General features: G+C 36.3%; 1 protein-coding gene across 11 annotated transcripts in view; it reads left to right on the top strand.

Annotated features, from left to right (window-relative positions):
* Positions 1–17,324, top strand: part of IQSEC1 (IQ motif and Sec7 domain ArfGEF 1) — a 355,322-nt gene that overhangs the window by 285,700 nt on the left and 52,298 nt on the right. For all 11 annotated transcript variants that reach the window (XM_087743584.1, XM_087743583.1, XM_009464893.2 and 8 more), the window contains one exon: positions 14,164–14,446. In XM_087743584.1, the coding sequence (XP_087599710.1) occupies positions 14,164–14,446 (283 nt within the window). The remainder of the gene's footprint in view (positions 1–14,163; positions 14,447–17,324) is intronic.

Below are 17,324 nucleotides of genomic sequence, written 5' to 3'. Positions count from 1 at the left end.
GCCTTCATAGCATCTCAAGATCCAGACTAATGCACTCTCTTTGTTGTAAACCCATGCAGCTTCCAGTTTCTGACTGATTCTGGCAGGTGCAAAGGAATGGTTCAAGTTACTGTATTTTTGAATATTCTATTTTTTTAAAAAACTCTGAAGGACCACAATTTGAGGAGGAAAAAAACACTTTGTTGCTTTGAGCATTATGATACATGGATGTAGATTAGCTGGGTGGCTGTGTCTGTTGTGCCTCTTCATTGCAAGGATTTACCATAATTTATGAAGGACGCTAAGGATGCAGTTTTCTTGCTCTTTCAGCATTTACATAGTTCTTTTTCTGTCAGAATCGATGGCAATTTTATCATTAATTTCAGAGCCAGGCATATTTTAATCATAGTAGCTGTCAATCAATTATTGCTTTTTATGTTTATTTAATAACATAACGGCAGGAGACCTCAGAAACTGTAATCAAGATGGAACCCTGATTGCTCTATTTGTTACATTAAATATATGAGGATGTACCCTTAACCCAAACACTGCCTGATCAACAGAACGACTGGAATTATGAAGAGATGAATCTGGGGTTTTGGGGAGAAAGTGTGCTGGTGCATTGTTTTTGTGAACTGTGCTTTGCTTAGATTTCATTTACATTTAAACAGAGTATGGGCCACAAGCTTAATTCATATTCCCAATTTTGCTTCTCTACTTCTGTTGTCTAACAAGACTGTGTAGTTATAAAAGCAGAATCAGGACCTGGATTTGGAAGTTCATTTTTAGCATCCTGTATATTGTCATTTTATGTCAAAACTTATGTAAATACAGATTTCGTTTAATTCAGACATCTTTGTTTTGCAAAAATAGTTACTGATCATGGGCTTTTAGCAAGACTTATTAACCAAAAATATTTTAGTTACATAGCTATAGCCCTTCTTGTGTCTTTCAGGAATTCATATGAATTTTATTTGGAAAAAGGACAATTCTAGTTAGGGTACAGGCAGAGACAGCAAGTTTACTGCACTGCTGTGATTTGACTCCAGGTTTCCAGAGAAGAACAGATGCTGCTTTAATCCACTGTAGCACAAAGACCTAGTATTACGTTAAAGGGGACTGCAAATTTAGCTAAATAAATCTTCTTTTGCTTCCTTACAATAGACAAAAGACAAGAAACATTTTCATAAAATTATTGTAAAGATGTCTTTAATAAAAATAAAGTAAAAAATCCAAGCTTTGGTATGATAAAAAAATCAAACCCTTTTTGTCCCTGTGTGAGGAGTAGAAAATGAGAATGATGGCTTTGATAGCCTTTAATACAGGAAATTGATGTAGTATATCTGTTAATCAGATTCTTTCAGTAGTTCAGTGTTATCCGAGTTAAACTTGAGCTTAAAAACAAAGGACCCAATTCCCTGTTGCCTTATGTTGTGCAAGCACAAACAAAATGCAGCGGTTATGATTTGGCTTCCTTTTACATAAGTGGCTACATGCAGGACAACAGAAAAAGAACCCTAAGCTTGTTTTGAGGGGTACTTGCATTGTTTAGTCCCCAAAATTTCAGTTGCTCCTAAAATTCACCAGATTAACAAGAATGGATGTGTCATGAGTTTCAACGTTTTGGTGAGAACAGAGAAAAAGAAGACTAACTTCCTTCTGCTTGTTGATACATACGTGACCTTTCAGGTCCTCTTTATGCAGTGTAAGGGAAGCAAGGATGCAAAGCTAATGGATTTTCTGTTGCAGGGTATGTTTACAGCAAGTCCTAAAACTGCACTGCAGGAAAGTTCACAATTTGACTTTAATTTCATTTTCACTCCCCACCTTTACAGTAGAGTGGACCAAACTCAATCTCGGATCACACGGAGAGTTAAATACAGCAGTAGTTCTGGGCATTGTAGCTCAGACAGCTGTATTTAACTTTAGTGAATTCTTTTTAGTGTAGCCTACAGCCGTAACAATTATAGTTGTGATCCTTTCAGTTTTCATGAGTCAAGTCAGGATAGACCATGTCAGTACTTGCACAGAACTCCAAGGAAAAAATCTTTGGGAAGGAATGGATGATTTAGTTGGAAGCACTCCTGCCTTTAAAGATAATACCAAAGACATGGTTTCCCTCATCATTTGGGAAGGTTGTGCTGAGGAAGTCATCATTCAAATGAGATGGACAGCTGTGTTCCTGATCCAGCTGCAGTTCCTAGGTCTAATAGTACATAGAACAGGCCTGTAGCAACCCCTGACTTTCTGGTCATGTTTCAGCTTAATAATAGCTTTTCTCTCAATCTAACTTCCATCTGCACTTTCAATTGGAAATAAAACTTATCTTTGTTTTTTTTTTCTTATGTAGTTCTGCTTTATTGTGATATGCTGTGAAACGGCTGTTGAATTTCCATTCTAGAGGTGTCTGGAGTGATTCTCATGCTTTGAAGTTAACACCATTGCCCAGGGTGTTGAATGTTAGATAATATTTTCAGCTGTTTTTAGGTTCTTGAAAGACAGACAGTTCATTATTGTTGTTTCTATATTCTTTTCTTATATTTTATTCTGTGAACCTTGTTTAGAAGATACCAGTGATGTGGAGCATTGAGTAGAAACTGCTTTCAAGAAGGAGCCGATTCTAATGCTTCAAGTTTCAGGAAAATGGGACTTTACAGCTAATAGTATTGCTAATGTTAATACTAGTAGCTAATACTATTAATAGTAATACTAGTAGTTAATGCTTTGTGAAACTGAGAGAGAACAGAGGATTGCCCAGCATTTATTGGAAATTGTCCCAAATGGTGACAAGCTGTTGCAATCTTGGATTCTTTTTTCTTATTAAAATGTGATTAAGGTGTTTTTGATTAAGTTAGCCTAGAAGAAAAGAAGTATTTCAGGTTTTTCTGTGCTGCCACAGTGCAGCATGTTACACAAGATCATTTCTGACTGTCTTTGGTTGACATTTTCAAAATCTGTCTTTGCACAATATTTCATTTTCAGTTCACAAAATGGTGACTCCTGTTTTCAGGAAATGGACTTCTAGTCTTGTCCTAAAAGACCATTTTCCATTATGGAAAGATCTATGAATTAAGTCGTGGTGAAGAGCCTATAAATTCGAAGAATGATCTGAGTTCTATATTTTAGACCCGATGTTCTTTTGTGGTTGATCAGCCTCACGTGCAGCCCCCAGCTAAGGCAAGCTGTATCAGCAGAAGTCAGTGCAGATTGTCGATGCTTCTGGGAGCAGGAGTTGCAGAGCCATACTGGGCATCTGTGTGCTGCATCGAAATGAAGCTGCTACATGCTTCAGTACAACCTAACAATTACTCTCATTCTGTGTATGTGCAGTAAATCCTCTATTTTTAGGTACTGGTTGGAAGTAGCTAATAAAATTATTTAGAACATAGAGCAGGTGTTAAAATTTGATAATAGATAAGCTTTCTAAGGAGAAAGTTCTTGGCTTATAGTAAGCTTTGAAATAACATTTATAGGTTTCCAAGACAGGAATTGCTACCTGTGTTACTTTTTATTGTGATCAGTGAGGTATGTCAGAAGTTCTACTGAAAGCCTACATTTAATTCCTCACTAACAGGGAAGGAGCTATGAAATATAGAGACTCAGCATAATGGAGAGGAAATGTAAGAGGAAGGAAGTTTGTGAATGAGAAAATGTCAGCTCTTTAACTGATTTAGAGGTTGTAAGCAATCTTCGGAGGTCTCATCTGTCCTAAGAGTGAAGATTTACATGTAGTAAGACACAGAATATCTTTCTGAGTATGTCTGCAAGTATCTTTTGTATTTGAACACATTGCCTTGAATCTAAGAAACATCTAAAACATTTTCCACCAAACTCCATACTTCCAACAAAAGATCTCTTACCCTTTTGTTTCCTTAAACATTGTTCTGTAGACTTTGATATAAAACTTGGGTGTGTTGCAGAGGATAAAAATCTCACTTTTATGAGGATGCCTGTCATTAAAGAATGGTTAGCAGTGATTCTGTTCCAGTAAGTTACAACACAGACCACTCTCAGTGCATGCAGAATGCTCAAGACCAGTTCCCATTCCCACTAACTCAATAGCAACACTCTGAACTTCACTGAAAGCAGAAACAAAGGTTCTGTGTTCTCATCCATTTTCTTTCCTACCTGGTGAGAGTTTCCCATGCTCGTTTGCATTTATGTGTATCAAAATTATATTGTTCTCCCTTAGAGAAAACTAGTAGGGTTTCTTTGTCTTTGGTTTTTTTTTGTTTTTTTTTTTTAGACTTGGCACAACATAGTTGGCAGTCAAAATGCAGGGTTTGTGCAGTGTTTAAGATTGAGTGATACTTTTATATTATATATACTTCTAGATTCAGTTAGATCAGTAAAAGGTCTTTCTCCAATCAGCCTTTTAACAGTCCATCCTCCTTTAAGATTGGCTTTGTTAAGTATGTTGCTTTGTAATCTTATGAGGTTTATCTGCAACTTCAGAGAAAAGGCAAACAACCACTAAAAGTTGAACAATCCCTTTCTTTCTGATTTTAAAAGTGGGAGAACTTTAGCCAACTACTTCTTAAATCCAAGTGAGAGAACAAAGTATTTCATGTTTATCAGTGACATTGTTTTAAAGCACACCTCATTAGATAATAACAATATATTATTAACTAATTGAAATGGAATCCCTTGGTTGTTTTAAGTAGGTCTTTTTGTATAACATTCATTTGCTACTTAAGTGAAAATATGGCCTAAATGAATACAGTTGTGATGTGATCTGTGACTTTACCCGATATAGTGTCCAATACAAAAAGGTGGTTTTGTTGTAATTTCTGCTGTGTGGACCCTCTGCACGCTCTTTGGTTTATGATGATTCTTAATTTCCCTCTGCCCAGGCACACAGATATCCTTGAAGGGAAAGGCTGGCCTGCTCAAAAATTATTCCCAGCTCTCTACACTCCATCTTATTTTTAATTATTTCTAATAGTAAAGGGGCAAAACCTTAAAATGAGTCGAATGATAGGCTTTATCAAATATACTTGATCTAAGATGAGAATATAGTTTTGTTCTAGGTATGAAATTTCAATGCCTGAAGCATTTTGTTTACTCAATAAACGGGATTTCATTAAGGATCTTTAATTCATGTTTATGATATATAGTATATAAGAGAGGACAGAAGAGTATTATCCACCAAGGACTGAATGGGGAGAGGAAACTAGTATTTAGTCTCTTACAGAACCTAGTTGCCAGCAAGCTGGTTTCTCAGCAGTGCCATTCTGTATCACCTCTTCCTCTGGTGGGCTTGATGGAACAGCTGAAGCCACAACAGAGGTGAAATACAAGGATGGCTGGTATAGGACGCCAAGGATTTTTGCATTATATCAAATGCTGCTTCAGCTGTGCATGTAAATCTGTTTTTTCTCAGCTGCAGAAACTAAATCTTCCTTTTTAAAATTAGCATTGTATAAAGGTCATGTCATGATATAAATGGTAGAATGTGTATTAATATCTTACTATCTTAAATACATGTAGTATGTAGTGTAGATATGCTAAATAAGAGGATTCCAGTTGCTGAGTGATATATCTGAATAAATAATAAATAGTTGAGGTCAAATTCTCCCATAGCTGCATTGAGAAACTCCATAGATTTCTGAAGCTTATCCTCTTGTGTAAGAGTTTACATAGGCAGAACAGGACAAAGTCTGCAGCAGTAGGTAGACCTTCACAGATTTTGTTAAATGGTCAGATACCACAGTTACACCTAAAAATTTTTAGCTTTAGTCCCTATAAGAAGGTAAGCATCCTTCTGAAGCATACGTGACTTTTTCTGATGTTAGTATGTTTTATGCTGACACATCACGAGGATGAGCTGACCATACAAAACCCTCTAAAAACTCTAAAATTGGTCTGATTAATTTGAGAACTCTTCTTCCAGCCACAAGCTTCAAATTATTACCATAGTCATCTTCTAATAACATTTTATTGATTTTTTTTAAAGAGTTTGAAGTATGGAATACAGTCATTGCTGAATAAACATATGCTGGGTGGTGATTAACACAGATTAGCAGAGAATGACGTTCTCTGTCTTTACCTGAGATAGAAGCTAACATTTGTAAGCTGTACTCAAGTTCTGTTGATGCTGTCAGTCTCCTCTGTTGCTTTCCAGCTGCTAATTAATGAAAATAAAATAGAGCTTTGTCTTTAGCAGATAGGCTTCGTAAGGCATTAAAGGGGTACTGGGTGAGGGTTCGTTTGCTTGTTTGACCTTTCTGTAGTAAATACTTATGTCTGCTAGCCAATATGCTGCCACTGTTTGACTTAGACAAAGGTGATGTGTGAGATGTTTAACCTTCCTTCTCCTCCTTGGAAGCTGAAGATAATCTCAAGGAAGCCCTTTTCAAATGGATGTTCTTAGTTCTTATATTTATTATGAAGGTTATTCCCTAAAATGGAGAAGTTGGGTAGATTTTTGTTTGGTTCTCTTTTCATCTTGCTTGTATGCATCTTCATTTTGGTAGAGACAGTTCATTAATTCCTACATTTCGTTTTGGTGCGGAGGAAATAATCTCTCATCTTTCTTCCCCGGTTTTCTGCTACTACTAATGGCATATAGGAGTGTGGGTCAAAATGCCTTTTTTTAAAAAACATTTTTGTTACTGCCTTTTATGAGGTTATTTAGTGAGAATTAAAACTTGGTAGCATCCAAGTGAGTAGATGTTGGGGTTTTTTTCTGTAATTTTGAATCCAGGACTTGGACCAGAGAGCAAATGAAGGTTTGCAGTGCACATAGTAGTACCTGTCTGTGGAACTCTGGTCGCTCTGTCAATGGTCATCAGACTGTGTTTTAACTTAAGCTGGCTGTTATTGGCAGTCTATTACACAGAACATTACAGAATGAAGTGGTTGCTTTGTTAGTGTTTGCTTCTGAGACACATGCAAATTTTGTCTGGATTTTTTTTGCAATGATATTTAACTTCAGTAAGACGAATTACCTGGGACATTACTTTGATGTGCATTCAAAGGTTTCATTTGTTTTTAACAGAAACAGCTGAGAGTGCATTCTAAGCAAAACAAGTTGGTCAATATTTCTTTCCTGTATCAAAGCTTTCATCAGTGTGTGTGAATGCTGTTGTCCATCATAATGGCTTTGAACTTTTGACTGTGTATATTTGAAGGTAGATTGATTTCTTAATGTTATTGCATTTGTTGAATTTGAGGATTTGTATAAGTTCTTAATATAATTGACTTTTGTTTACTAGACAGTACAAAACAGACATGGCAATAAAAACTAGATTCTAATCTGTTGCAAATTGTACTAATAATATACTTCTGCTCAAATGTTCGCACTCCCTTGGGGAGTATTGGGGGGGAATGCTAAAAAACTAGCTTGTATGAACTACATATGGCTGGTTTTGCATTTTAAGAACTTACATTAAGAACTCTTATGGAGAGGAATTTGAGATAGTACAATGCATACATCAGAGCTTTAATTAAATACACCACCTAGTTTATAGCAGAAAGCACCACAGGTGCTGAAATGTAAGCCAACTTTGAAGCAGTGGGGTGTACCCTTGTGTCAAATGAATGCTTATGTTCAGATTAAGTTGTATACAGGGAGTCATAGTTTTAGTTAGCAGTGTTATGTTTGTAACTGTCATTTAAAATCTCATGTTCAAATTAGGACTTCGTTGCACTTGTAAAGACAAAGTTAATATGCAAGAAATAAACTTTTGTAGAGGTTTGTTCCTGTGTGGAATGCCTAGATTTGACCTAAACATTTTTGCCATTTAAATGTTTTTTTTTCAGGCTTCATGTTGGAAATGTCTGACCATACCAGCTGCTCTAGCAGCTGCTATCGTGCTTCTCTCTGTTACTCAGAGTTAGTTCTGCGGGCGACTTCTGGTCTGCATTCTTTGAGCTAGGTAGAGAATTTGGATCTGTTTCAAGTGGGTATCTATAATTAGGAGTTACGATCAGAGGTTGACTTTTTTAATCTCCAAATTTTAAAAAGAGATAGTTGGCATAAAACAGATGATTAGCACTTTTTCCTTCCTGGGCATTTGGGCTTGCTTATGTACGATATTTATTTTTGAGTGAGGCAGAAGTTTTACTCGGAATCGTGTTTATGAAATGAGGTTTAAAAAGCTTCACTCTTTGGTTTGCATTTAAATCCATCTCAAAAATCATATGGCAGAGTCCGTAGGTGTCATGTTCGTGTTTATGGACAGAAAAGTTTCTGGGGCAAAGGAAGAAAATCAGCTTGCTGAGTTGTTCTATCAGTAGATATGACTTAAAGGGAACCAGGTTTACATGCATTTTTCCTGAAGAGGGGAATAAATGACATGGATTCAGGGGAAAGTAGGCAAGTTAGAGAAGGATTGAGGAATTCCATGAAAATTCTCATGCAGATGCTTCACTGTTGCAACAAATAAAATAAACTTAAATACTTCATTAAGTTAAATTTGAATTCCGGGTATGCAGACTACCTGGAATTCTGACTGGTGTCTCTGGCAAGTGATACTCTGCCACAGTCATGCTTTAAAAACTGCCTGCTTCCTAAAGAACGGAGCACTTGTAGTGTCATGGCGAAGCTGAGTTGTTTTATCATCTTGTGCTGACTAGAATTTTAAGTTGTGTTTTTCTTACTGTATTCATATTACTTGTGCATACTTTCCAGAATTTAGAAGAAAAGGAATTTATTCTCTGTATCTTTGAACTTGTGTTCATACTTTTAAGGATCTAAAATGCTATGCAAAAATCTTTAAAATGTAGCACAAACTTCCTGTATTGTCATACTTTTCTCTATTTCCAGACCAAATTTTTTACAGGATGAATGTAATGCTGATTGGTTTCCATGTGTGTACCATCCAGTTGTTAGGGCCTGTTTCCAATTTCATGTCTGTATATTACACTGTTGAAAGTCCATTCTAAATGAATGATGGAAATAACTAGTGATTTCAGAGAATGTTCATTGGTAAAATAATTTCTCAAGTATTTACTCTGTTTTGCTGGGAGGGTCTTTTGGTTCTATTTTAAAATGTTGCATGCAGTTTTGATTTGGCATTTACAGTATTTAGAAGCATGTTGAATTTCTTTGTTGCTTTTAGTTCCAAACTAAATCTGCAACATACTGGTCTGAACATTTGGATGATTTCTGTAAGCATATGTTCTCATTATTTTTGTATTTTAGTCCTACAAATGCAGCAGGACACTTCACTGCTTGTAAACTGTGAGGTTTCTGGAGCGAGTGGGACTGAATAATTCCTTGCATCTGATGTTACTGTTATATACTTCTTTATATGCACGTAGTTTTAAGGATAAGGTACTGGGCCTCAGTAAAAAGGGAATTTCTGCTTTTCTGGCTGTCATCTCTCTTTCTTTAATAGTATAGTCACTCTGAGAGGTAAATGCTTGTGCCTATGGATCCAAACCTGCAGCTTCTCTGGTAATTTTGCCATTATTGTCAGTGGAACAAGTAAGTCTGTACTCACAGAAAAGCTTGGGGTTTGTTCTTTACTGAAATTTAGGTCTTGAGGACTCTTTCCAGTTCCCATTTTAAGCTCAAATGTTGAAGTTTTCATGTTTTTCAAAATTTTGTCTTTAGTGTGCTTAATTTTGGCTTTGCTGAGATAATAGTTTGGCAAGGTTTGAAGGAAAAGAAAGGTGTGAATATAAAAATGAAAAATAAATCAAACAACAACAGTAGCTATTCAAACATCCTGAATAATATGTTGTTTTAAAATATTATAGTGGTTTTAGTGTACTGGTTACCAATTACAGCCTTTGTGATCAGAATTAATAACGGAAGGTATAAAATGAGAGATGGGGAAGAAAAGACCTGCCAGGTTTATGCTGCTAAAATGCTCAGAGAGGAAATGTTTTGTTTCGCTCATGGCTAACCACACAACTACACATGGTGATTAGACAGAGGGAAGAAGGAGACAGAGCTTTTTCTTATTAAGTCATTCTTGAAATGAACTTATCACCTGAATAGTGGGAAATAACTGTTAAAAAACACAACCTTTTTCTAGCTAGCAACAACATCTACTTCACGTTTTGTCAGCTTGGATCTATTTTATGCTACTTTAGTCCAAAGATACAGCCATGCACCATGTTACTCAGCTTTGACATCTAGGCAAATTAGTTAGAAAAGCAGCTTTTGGCAGCTACTGCCTGCACATCGGCATTAGTCTTTGATTCAGACAGAGCAGCGAGCTTTGATTCTGTTGCTGTTAGAGCGCAGTGTGCATCATGGGTAAATACAGTGTTAGCTGCACTGCGGGGATGACCCTTATCTCACTGCCCTGCTGATGAAGCCAACAGATCCTACTTGCATGCACATATGTCACTTCAGCTGATGTATTTTAATTTAAAAGTGTTTGCAGAGTGTGTGGCTTAGCTCTTGCAGGAAGTCTAGAGCCATACATACACAGAAGAAAAGAAAATGCCTGAATCCATCTATGTTTGGTATTTAGTGCTCATTTGTAGTCATTAGAAAAAGTAAATTAATCTGCTTTTCACCAATGGTTTTACAGGTCCATTGAGATATGTTAAAAATACCGTACTCAATCTATTTCCATTTTTCTGTAAGCCTTTCTTCTTCCCTATTGTTACTTGATACAGTGGTGTTTTGGGGTGTTTGTAACAGTGTTACAAGTTGAGGTTTATGCAGGAAGAAACTTCCAGTGTCAATTTCTAATAAAATACTGATTCAGTCAGTGCTGGCCACTCTTTCAAAAAAGTAGTTTAGATGTACAAAACCCCAAAGTTTTTCCATGGCTCTGTTTTAAAAGTTTTGTTCATGCAAAGTCATATTAATAGTACTAATTATTTTTAAATATTTAATTTCCATTTTCACTCTTTAGCTGCTCCATTCTCTCCTTCTTTGTAAAATACTGGCAAGCAACTTTCTCTTTTTCTGGCTTGACAGATAATGAATGTCTATTTTCTGCTGAAACAGGAGCGTGATAAAACAACTGGAGTTCTAAAAATGAAAGGTTAATTTCAACTGTTTTGCATTCTCCTAATGTTACACAGTTGGAATACTCAACATGTTGCCGATCTCCCTAGTAATATGCCATTGCACATTGCAGGGAGATGAACCAAATTAATCCACTAGATTTTTTTTAAGCACTGAAATGATCAGTAATTCTACTGGGCGTGTATAGTAGGTGGTGGATGCCTCAAAAGAGAAACCTTTACTAATAAGTTCCTTCTAATTCCAGTTGGGACTGGGTCAAGTGTTACATTGTCCATTTTTGCAGTGTACTTAATGTACTTAGTTTCTCACCCATCTGAGAAAGACAATGTGTGCAGGATGGCTACTGGAAGTGAAGTCATGCTAGAGGAGTGTCTAACTACTCCCCTAGTCATAGGGGGACTTACTGTAATTCTTTTTGCAAACCTGGAGCAGAATCCCTGACATTTTTGTGTGTTGGCATTTTTAATAAGTGGATAGATAAAAATCACCCTTGCAACCCTGCAGTGAATGGCTCATGTTCTGAGTCTGTTTTGAAGCAAAGGTACCCTTTTTAGCATACAGTCTTTCAAAATAGACACAGACAGGATGATTCTCAATTCCACACTCTTGTTCCATGATGCTCCATGTGCACTTCCTCCCTAGTGGAGCAATACATCTTGTCATCCTTAAAGCTTCACACCAGTGATATTTGTTGAAATATTTTTCTTTTCCAAACACATGTAAAGGAGTAAGAAGTAGAAAGAAAGCTGCTTTTCTTTGTCATTGGAGTTTCATTTTTATGAAATAACTCATATGAAGCTTCAGCTGGTCTTAACGGACAAGGAAGAGCTGAATGGGAGAAAGCCTTCAAATACGCACTACTGACTGCACACTTGTTTGCTTTAAAAGGCTGTTGCAGGGTTGTGTAGGAGGCTGCCTGTTGTAATTACTTCCCTGCTTCAAAGGTCAGATGTGATGGCAGGGAATAGGCCTATGAGCAAAATGAGATCAAGCGTTACAGTCAGTCAAGGATCATATTTATGGAAAAAGTACGAGAGACAAACTAAAAATAAAGAACGAACCCCTAACTTTAATCAGAGCCTCAGGCAGACCCCTTTCCAATTTTTTCTGATTAGGGCAGTATGCTTTTTGTTGATGAAGAGGTTAAGTGATCCATTGAAGGTATCATTATTAAAATGTCAACATGAGATTATAATCAATGTGGAAGGGTTATTAAGTAGTTCACAATTTAAGGGCGACGAAGGCAAAAGAAGTCACAGAACCTAAGAAGGGGGAAATAATGATAATTCCTGACTTCCTGTTAAAAACAAATTTACCATACTTGTATGAAAAGTACTTTACAGATAAGCTTGTGATCAGGAACCTGTGATGTACCAAATAGTGTGGCCTCACAGTTAGCAGAACAGAGAAATGTATTTTAGTATTTAAAGAGAGAATGTGAAGCAGTTCAGTATCGTAGTAATTTCTTTAATGGATACTTCAGAGAGAATGATTTGTTTGTTTTTAATGGGTGGAGTATCAATGTCACTAGCAAAACTCTGGATAATTTATCATTTTTAAGTTGAACGCCAGCTGTATCACAGAGGGAAAGGGATTAGTTTCCTGTCAGCTTCCTTTTTGGAAAAAGTGATGTGTGCACACTCAAAATATTTCCAGCTTGGGTAAAGTATGTTTGAAAATACCTTTCGGGTAGAGTCATATTTTGATGGGCAAAGAAAGAGGACTTGCTTTCAGTTTTACATGTTTATAGAAACATTTTGAGAAATCTAAGGGGCTTTTTCCTCCTTCACTTTAAAAAGTACACACTGTTCAAGCTAGGAGAGTTTTGCCAGTGTTAACCTTGATCTCTTCTGGCACTGTGGTCCAGTGGAGAACATTCTTTCAGAAATCACTCTGTACTTTGAACTGTTGAAGGGACTGCTGTGGTATGTGTGTGCAGCAAGGGTCACAGCATTTCATTTCTGAGAGACAGCAGGAGGGCTTTATTTTTTACGTTCATATACATGTAGATGAAAGCAAAATAAGAAATACAGGGCATGGTGGGAATGTGGAATTATACTCCTTTAGAGTTTGGATGTACCTGTTCCTAAAGCAAAAGGTAGGGGAAGTACTGCAAATGCTTGTATTCATGCATGTGTGGAGTGTTTACTAGTCTTTTGAGTGATTAAAAAAAAAGTAAAATTTTGTTTTTCTATCAATGCTCTGTGTACACAGGATGAGGCAGATAGTAAATATTTATGTGAAACATATGAAAAAGACATACTGTGGAAGAGTGAAAGTGCATACGCCATTGCAATGTGAGAATGCCCTACCGTAGATATAAAACAAATACAAATTACTATTAGTCATCAGTACTTCAGGATAAACCTTGACTAGGACTCAGTTTTAAAATGTTTCCTATTGTGTACAACTCCTTTATATTAAAGATTTTTTTCTTTCCTTTATTCGTTAGCAATAACAGCATTAACGTGAAAACGAAGTGCTTTATTTGCCAGATAGCTCCTATTGTGTTTTCCCTACCTGAAACTATTTTGCTTTCATTAGCTAGAAACACAATCCCTTGGGGTGCTTTACGACAAAGCATGCCAAAAGTATCCCATGGGAGCAATCTTTCACTAACAGAGAAATAAATGAGATTTCTCCTGTAGGTACTTTTCCCCAGCTTCAGTTTCTAGAAATACAGTAGCTCACAAGATCCATTAAATCCCAAATCTCCTTTGATTAAGATGAAAGTAATCCTTTTATGTCAAACTGTAATAGAACAGTAAGAAAGTACTGCTTTTATTTGTCAAAGCAAGGAAAGACACAAATAAGCATCTGTCATTTTGAAGTAGAACAACTTGGAAATGAGCAGTCTTATCAGAAATTAAAAGTTTTCATTTATTTTACACAGTAGTTGCTGAGTGACTTACTCAGGATGTTATTAGTAATTACTATGAAGTTAAGTAAGTATCTGTATATCTTTAAGTATGAAGTTAAATAATGCTTGAAATCTCCGTTCTTGTGCTTGACTCATGCTCTAAAGATGACATCTGAAACAGAAATAGAGACTTACTTAGATTACAGTGAACACTATGGTGTTTGACATGAAAGCCACATTACCCTGTACTCACCGCGTCTGAATTTGAACAAACGTGCTGGATGTCTACATAAAATGATACTAAGCAAAACTGTGCTATTTGTTGCTGAGAATTTTGGTATACAGTGCTCACCTGAGGATTTTCCTGTCTTTTCATTCTGTCTAGTGTTGAGGGTGAAGCTCCAAGCAGTGAAACTGGCACATCTTTGGATAGCCCATCTGCTTACCATCAAGGACCTATAACACACAGTTCAGCTATAAGTCCAGACCACTACGATCATTCTGCTTACGGTCTGTATTCTGTCTCGCCTGGACAACAAAGATCTCGGAGGCCGAAACTTCAGCACTCAACATCTATACTGCGAAAACAAGCAGAGGAAGAAGCTATTAAAAGGTCAAGATCACTTTCTGAGAGCTATGAACTCTCTTCAGACCTACAAGATAAGCAGGTATTTGAGCTTTGTTACCTAATTTATGACATTGGCAACGTGTCTGTAAGCTGGGAAAAATCTTTTCTAGCGTCACTTCAGTTGTGACACTGAAAACACCTTCTCTTCCTGCGATCAGCTTACTTCAAAATAGTCACACATCAGCATTTCTGCGGTTTTTGGCTCTTTTATTTTTTTTTTTTATTGTTTCATCCCTGTGTCCCATACACCTTCCCCCTTTCCTGAAGAAATACATAAAAGATATGTTAAAAGTAAAAGCAGTTCTACTAGGAATTGTGATTTCATGTACTAGAATGTAATAATGCAAAAAATTTTTCTAACAAAATGAGTCATTTTGAAACCTGGATATCTTTGTTATTGCTGAAAGAAGGGAAGAACTTACTGCAACTGATATTCTCTCGTATCTGTGGGATGAATTCAAGGTCTTAATTGGGTTTACTCAAGTAGGCAAAACTCCCATATGCTTTGCAAAGAACTGGATGGAAGCTATGTAGATGTTCAAAGCCTTTGTCCCTAAACAGGCACTTCTGTAAGACAGTCAGCCTCAACCATTCCTTTTAAGCTTTATTCTGAATGTAGTCCTATTTGAAAGATGTTTGTTGCCATATAAGTTCATATTTATTACTTGAAAATGATGCTATAATAGGTTAAAGTAAGCAAATATGCAGGATGCACTGCATTTCACTGATAGATGAACAGTAGCCAATACATCAATGTTTTTTGGTTGGTGTAGTTTTTGGTTTTGTTTGTTTTTTGCTTTTGTTTTTTTGTGCGTGCGTGCGTGTGTGTTAAAGATCTTTCTTGCCACAGAATATTTTGCTTACTGTGAATCATTGTGGTATATTGCATAGTCACTCCAACTTGTATGTTAACATGGCAAAAGTGGAAGCAGGCAAAATTCCGCTGACAGGAAGCGAACTACTCCTGATGTTGGACCACACATTGATAGTTGGTAAAATTTATAGGGGCTAAGTCTCCCTTGCCATCTGTTTGTTGTTCTAAAATTTCAGGTTGGAGAATCATATAATGAGAGACCTGGAAGAACAGAGCTTGAGCTCTGACTTGAAGCCAATATTTGCGATAGCAAGTATGAGTTTAGTTTAGTCTTTATGCTCACCAAATTCTGTATTGGAGTGGGGACATACCAACTTCCCGATTGTTGATCTAGATCATGCCAGCTGTGCTATTAAATTGGACCTCCTTGTGAGATCTAAAACGTTACTTCCTTTTCCACCTTTGGCAGTCATTTTTGCTAGATGTCTCATAAGGGATTGATATAGAGTGTTAAGCTTACTAAAGAGGTCTCTTGCACTGCAGATATTCCACAGAGCCTAATTCCATCTGTCCTTTTATGCCGGTTTGATAGAGAATGAGGACTGCAGATGTTATTTTGTATTTGTTCAGGGAGTCCTACACAATAAAAAGTGACAATGATACATAAAGGAAGCTTGATACCAAAGAGTTGCTTACTCGTCTTGAAAAGCTCTCATTGAAATCTCAGAAGCTACTTAAAAACTATTTAGGAAAACGTCCAAGGCTTTACCTAAAGACAATGTGCATTAAATATGCACTAAAATTTATTAGAAATACCAGTCACAAGTCTAGTAAATCTTCTAGGAAAATTCCAAAATACTCTCAATTAAAATTCCCACCAAAACCCCGTAATTTATGATAATCAATGATCATGTAATTTTCTGTGTAAATCTTAAGAACGACAGCCTGTTTGCAAGAATAAAGTCCAGATAATTTATTTTATAGAATATTAGTTTTTGTTTTATTCTTTCACACCAGCTATGCCAGTTTTGTTTTCTTTAGATTTGACATTTAATTTTGAGAGGACAACTAAACTAACAGTTCATCACTTGTTTTGAGACTAGTCCAGCAAAATAATCTCTTATAAGTTATTTAAACACATGTGACCTAACGTATACTGCAGATAGAAATAGTAGCAAATGTGTGGCAACAGTGGCACACTGTTCTTAATTTTTTTTAATCTTCAGAATGCTTTACGAGTAACCTCATAGCCTCTTTGACACATGCAAATATGGGGGTAATATAAGCCTCTATTTGGGGGTGAAAGGCTGAACAATTTTTTTAAAGACAAACTATAGAAAATTTTGCAGATTTATAGATTCCCAGCTCAGAGATCAGTCACAGCTTTTTGAGCTTAGTTAAAAGAAGTTTCAAGATACACTCAAAAGAACACTTCCTTAGCAGTAATCCTGATCTGAGCCCATCTGAGAAGTTGGCCTCCTCAGTTATGCCAATAACTGTGCATAATATTTTTTGCATCTAGAATAAAAAAAAAATAAAAAATTAGCGATTCATATTTAAAAACACCGAGGCAAAAAGGAGATCATCTTTAATGTGGAAGGGGAATGGGAGCTGCTGAACCAGGCAATAGCACTGAAAGAAATACGTCAACTAGTCCCAAATGGTAGACATAATGGACTAGAAAATATTTTTAGTAGTGTTTAGTTCCTTCCATACAAGGGGGATGAAGCCCCTCTGCACTTCAGTATCTGAACTTAACAATTACTTGGAAAGATCTCCAAAGTATGAGGAAGAGAGGTTGTGTGTGCACGTGCATGTAATGTAAGTAATTAAAACATGGATTTTAAAATTTTTTTCTAATGAAAAGGGTACCTGGATTTGCAAGTGAGGAGAAATTACTTTTGAATCATTGGAGTATTATGAAAATTGCATGGACTTACACAAAAATGCTGCCAGAAAAATGGTGGTTTTAATTGTAGTACTAAACATATTGATTTGTGATGTATGTTTTGTGTTTGTGAATAATATGGATCCAGCAAAGACTGGTCAGAACAGAAATTAAATATTGGGAAAAAATTGAAATAAAACTAGTTAGTCATCTTGT

This window comes from Nipponia nippon, unplaced genomic scaffold, assembly GCF_047370975.1.
Source record: "Nipponia nippon isolate SJK-2023a ecotype South Korea unplaced genomic scaffold, ASM4737097v1 scaffold_9, whole genome shotgun sequence".
NCBI classification, from domain to species: Eukaryota; Metazoa; Chordata; class Aves; order Pelecaniformes; family Threskiornithidae; genus Nipponia; species Nipponia nippon.
This window is presented reverse-complemented; position numbering and strand designations above follow the sequence as displayed.